The 5395-nt window shown below is 41.7% G+C and overlaps 1 protein-coding gene across 1 annotated transcript; it reads right to left on the bottom strand.

Moving 5' to 3' along the window:
• Positions 1–300: 300 nt before the first annotated feature.
• On the bottom strand, positions 301–3684 carry LOC113468608 (growth hormone-inducible transmembrane protein-like). The gene is made up of 3 exons (XM_026825666.1): positions 3549–3684; positions 691–997; positions 301–419 (listed from the first exon to the last, which is right to left on the bottom strand). The coding sequence occupies exons 1-3, from the start codon at positions 3579–3581 to the stop codon at positions 301–303; spliced, it is 459 nt and encodes a 152-aa protein (XP_026681467.1). The 5' UTR covers positions 3582–3684.
• Positions 3685–5395: the final 1711 nt, after the last annotated feature.

Raw genomic sequence — 5395 nt, forward strand, 5'->3', positions numbered from 1 at the left:
GATGAAACTTGGCAACATTTCACAGATGACGGGGGATGTTCCGGAGATTTTGGATATCAGACTTTGGGGGGAGGGGACGGTAGGACCTTTTTCTCAAATTTTAATATTTTGAGCTTTGAAATCGATAAAAGAATCGTCAGTAGGTGATATTTGCTTTGGTCTCATGAACTCTTATGGTACTAGTGCACATAAACTGAATGGGTTGTTCATTATGAAGATTCAAGTGAAGCAGGCAGTAGTACTTCAGCATTAACAGAGATCATACTGTTGACATAGGTGGGAGTTCTCTCAAGCCCGAGGTTATAATTTCTGAGTATCATCAGGGAGAGAAATCCGAGAACAGTAGTAGTCCACCATATAGGGTGATAGAATAGAGGGACCTGCTTCCCAATGCTGTGGTCGGAGGTAAGAATGCAGACCTGTGAAAATGAGAAGACAAGGAGATCCAACTTGTTGATTCTTATTCAGATAAAAAAAAACCGCCGTTTTATTTCGTGCTACATTATAGACTCGTGGCGGTCTGTGTCGTGTATCCCGTGGTATGTATGTCCTTTATCAGGATGGGCAATAAAAGGACTCACTACTTTTCTCTTTTGTTGCTGGGTCAACACGGAGACACCAGACAGTAAATCTATTGTGAATGATTCGGCTTTTTTTTCCAAGTTAGGTGTGCACTATATCTACAATAACGTTGCTTACCTATGGATGATGCAAACACGACTCCCAATCCTATAGCGAGGGGACCTCCCATAGTGAGAAACTTATCACTGGGTGCACATGCAGCTACAGTAGACAAACCACCTACAATACCAGCTGTATACCATGCGGCCCTGATAAGCACAGGGCCCCCGATGAAACAAATAGGGGCCACAACAGCTCCTACCAGGGCCGAGTGTAAGGCCCAGGCAATCTGCTTGGCACCGAAACCAGGCTTGTACTCCAAACTCTGAACCAACATCCCGGATCCCATTAGAAGTGCTATACTGCCAAACATTGCCTGTACAACACACAAACATATGTATTAAATATTAGAAACGACTGCTATACTTCTCAAAGATGATTATAACACCTAAAGAAGTCAAGGAAATCAGTCCTAAAAAAACCCTGGCCTTCGTAAGAAGTCTAGGGCTACTCTGAACCAACATCCCGGATCCCATTAGAAGTGCTATACTGCCAAACATTGCCTGTACAACACACAAACATATGTATTAAATATTATAACACCTAAAGAAGTCAAGGAAATCAGTCCTAAAAGAACCCTGGCCTTCGTAAGAAGTCTAGGGCTCTTCTAGAAAAAATAAAGGGAATGTCACAAAAGATCTAACCAGGTCGCAGTGATCAAGGGCGTTTATTAAAGCCGATGGCCCTACTTATACCAAAATAAAGGGAATATCACAAAAGACCTAACCAGGTCGCAGTGATCAAGGGCGTTTATTAAAGCCGATGGCCCTACTTATACCAATACCTATTAAATATTAGATTAAGAGTAGGAGTAGTGTCATGTAAAGCATTGGAAGTAGAAGGACATGCTTTGACTGCATCTTCAATGATAAAAGACCTAAAATCTCTCAGTGAATAAATAATTATGTAGTGCGGTGCACCGCGTGAGGTCCGGGTCTCGGTTCGACGGAGAGGGAGGCGGACCAGGAGGTTTCGCCTGACTCGGAGGAGGCGGTGCACGTGTAGAGACCCGAGTCGGTTTCCCGTAGATCTGAAAGGGAAAGTGGTTGGGTTTCTATTAATTGTAAAGGCTGAAGGCCTTCAGAAGGTCCAAGTTAGCTCTTTTACTACTGGGTTGGGATTAGGACACTGAAAAAATTCGCCTCAGGGCGGCTGAGACTTCAGTTTTCGCCTGACTCGGAGGAGGCGGTGCATGTGTAGAGACCCGAGTCGGTTTCCCGTAGATCTGAAAGGGAAAGTGGTTGGGTTTCTATGGGTTTCTATTTCTATTATTAATAATTGTAAAGGCTGAAGGCCTCCAGAAGGTCCAAGTTAGCTCTTGTACTACTGGGTTGGGATTAGGACACTGAAAAAATTCGCCTCAGGGCGGCTGAGACTTCAGACCAGAGTCAGTTTCCCGTAGATCTGAATTCTGAAACTAAAAGCTCAATCTCATTTTTAGTGAAATTTGGCAAAAGTTTGAAATTCTTTTGTTTAGTTTGGTGAAAGTGGAAAAAAGAAGCTTGCTCATTTATTTTTGTAAGGACGGGAATCAAACCCGCGGCCTAGCACTTACAAGGCAGACGCACTACGAGAGACTTCAGTCCGGAGTCAGTTTCCCGTAGATCTGAATTCTGAAACTAAAAGCTCAATCTCATTTTTAGTGAAATTTGGCAAAAGTTTAAAAAAATTTTGTTTAGTTTGGTGAAAGTGGAAAAAAGAAGCTGCTTGCTCATTTATTTTTGTAAGGACGGGAATCAAACCCGCGGCCTAGCGCTTACAAGGCAGACGCACTACGAAGCTAACTAGGCTGGCAGAAAGGACTTTGGTGTTTGGTCTCTGGGATTCACACAATCTACACGTACCCTGAATGGGGCTGTGAGGGAATGTGTTGTCATAATTTATTCATTTCAATCCCAACCTTCTCCTACACCACTAGGGACACTCTTTATTTATTTATCCACGCACTTTTCGGACACTCATAACACAATATAGGTACATAACAAATTCATAATCTACATGTATACAAATACATTACTCGTACATATGTACTTCACCACTAGGGACACTCTTTATTTATTTATCCACGCACTTTTCGGACACTCATAACACAATATAGGTACATAACAAATTCATAATGTACATTATACATGTATACATTACATATGTATTATGTAATACGTACATGGTATACCCACATAATGCAATTATAACACGGCAGGTACATAGGTACACAATATAAACCTTCATATTATTATTCCCGGGGCCATTGTCCCTTTCTCTCTAACCTTCTCTCTCCTCCTCCCTCCCTCTCTCTCTTCTCTTTCTCTCCTCCTCCTCCCTCTCTTTCTCTCTCTCTTCTCTTTCTCTCTCCCTCCCTCTTCTATCTCTTTAGACTCATCTCTTTCTCTTTCTCTCTCTCTCCTCCCTCTCTTTCTCTCTCTCTTCTCTTTCTCTCTCTCTCCCTCCCTCTTCTATCTCTTTAGACTCATCTCTTTCTCTTTCTCTCTCTCTCCTCCCTCTCTTTCTCTCTTTCTCTCTCTCCTCCTCCCTCTCTTTCTCTCTCTCCTTCTCCCTCTCTCTCTCTCTGTCTCTCTTTCTCTCTCTCTCTCTTTCTCTTTCTCTTTCTCTCTCTTCTCTTTCTCTTTCTCTCTCTCCCTCCCTCTTCTCTCTCTTTGGACTCATCTCTCTCTCTCCTAGATTTTATTTTCTCTCTCTTTATCTCTCTCCCCCTTCTTTCAGTCTTTGTACCTATTAAATATTAGATTAAGAGTAGGAGTAGTGTCATGTAAAGCATTGGAAGTAGAAGGACATGCTTTGACTGCATCTTCAATGACTTTCAGACCTAAAATCTCTCAGTGAATAAATAATTATGTAAATAAACTTACCAGCATAGAATTTCCCGATACCAGACGTAGCATAGTAGGAGATGTGAATACAGCATAAGCACTTGCAGCAGATAGAACAATAGAGCCTCCGAAGTAAGCATACGTGCTTGTGATTCTATCCCGTACATACTGCGGCCAAAGTCTGTACATAGCAAACAACACACAAGTTATTATAATAAATTATTATACTATAAAGCTTCTGTCATTTACCTTCCTGTGGATTGCAAAGTTGCTCTGTGGAATATAATTGACAATTCAAAGGGTAAACAACTTCGAATTTCACGAAAAAACAATAGTGTAAATCAAAAAGTTGCGTGAAACATAAAATCTTTCCAAATTGACTTTTTCGCGAAGTGCGATATTTAAAATTGCTTTCAGGAACAAGTACCTTTTTCTTCTTCTTCTTTCAAGCGAGAACTCCCCCTGAGGCGTGGATCAAAGGAAATAATATTAGAGTCTGGGGGTAGCACCTGTGGATTGCAAAGTTGCTCTGTGGAATATAATTGACAATTCAAAGGGTAAACAACTTCGAATTTCACGAAAAAACAATAGTGTAAGGCTGTGTTTATGTACAGGGCTGAGATAGGCCATTCTCGGCCTTTCTTGGCGTGTGGAAAATGATGTGGTAACCTGCACATGCTTCTTCATAAATATTTAAAGTCAATATTTAAGGGTATTTGAGTAAATTTTGAGTGTATGGCCGCCATACACGCCCTACAGCCTACATTGACGCTACGCCACTGCTGGTACCATTCTTTCAAGTTCTACATCCAAGATATTCTCTTTCGACCACGTTCTCTTCTTCTTAACTCCAGCTCTCCCAAGAGAATGGTTTCTAGTCTTTTGTATCTAGGGCCACATTCCAGTAGAGCGGTCTCACCCGAAGCCACCCGAGTGTCCTTCGGCTCAGCTCGGAAATCGTCGCGGAGTACTGAAATCACAAAGGAGGGGAACGTGTTAAAGAATAAGTTTGTTACGATTTGACGCATTATTTTGGACATAGTAATGGCATGGGTTGAAGATGGTTAATACGTATTGTTGTTATTGGAGTTGATGTATTATGCCCGCCACTCAGGCTCAGATGGTCTGACAGACCTGGTTCTCACAAGCTTTGTTTTCCGCCACACACGTTCAGACAGTCTGACAAACCAAAATTGACCAATCAAATGCCTTGAGACTATGCTTAGCACGAACTTAAGAGCCAGCATTTTGTTCATAAATATGGGTGTAAGTGTCTTATGATATGTGTCCTTGGTCCTAGGTATTGTAAGGAATTACTTTGTATATCTCTGAGTGTCTTGATATGTCGTCCCGCGAGCGCCTTGACCACTACACCACCGAGGTAGGAGAGTAGGAGGCAGCATGTTTATTACTGCTACTGCGGCATGGATACATCTATGCTATTATGATTCATGGTTTAACTGTAGACCCCAACCTAACACGAGATTTCAGACCTTGAACTTCGTATTGGAAATTCCCAATCTAGCAGGAACCAGGAACCCTGGATTTCCCGAAAATTTTACATCACATTATATGCTATTAGGTTAGGACATGGGCACGTATTGTTTTGAATTATTTAAATTTTCTTTACGCATTGGACTCATCGTGTTACGGACTTCTGATTGAGTTTTACAGTTCACTAATAAGATAAAATCTTCTTAAAGTGGCCAGTTGATTCCTATTCTGCGTATATTCAGGGTGGCATTCGGTTTCTGGTCCCCAGTGGCGTAGCGTGGTCTAAAGTCAAGTGTAAGGCGTGTAGGGCACTCATTTCCATCACCATGCACATTACTACATAAGTCATGCACATGCTTCTTCATAAATATTTAAAGTCAATATTTAAGGGT

This window comes from Diaphorina citri, unplaced genomic scaffold (assembly GCF_000475195.1).
Source record: "Diaphorina citri unplaced genomic scaffold, Diaci psyllid genome assembly version 1.1 scaffold789, whole genome shotgun sequence".
NCBI classification, from domain to species: Eukaryota; Metazoa; Arthropoda; class Insecta; order Hemiptera; family Psyllidae; genus Diaphorina; species Diaphorina citri.

Excerpts from the sequence above, each read along its gene's own strand:
- LOC113468608 (XM_026825666.1), bottom strand. The coding sequence starts at position 3,581 with ATGCTACGTCTGGTATCGGGAAATTCTATGCTG. Across the intron at positions 998-3,548 it reads TATCGGGAAATTCTATGCTG|GCAATGTTTGGCAGTATAGC; the intron begins GTAAGTTTATTT and ends TGTGTTGTACAG. Across the intron at positions 420-690 it reads ATCATCCATAGGTAAGCAAC|GTCTGCATTCTTACCTCCGA; the intron begins GTTATTGTAGAT and ends TCATTTTCACAG.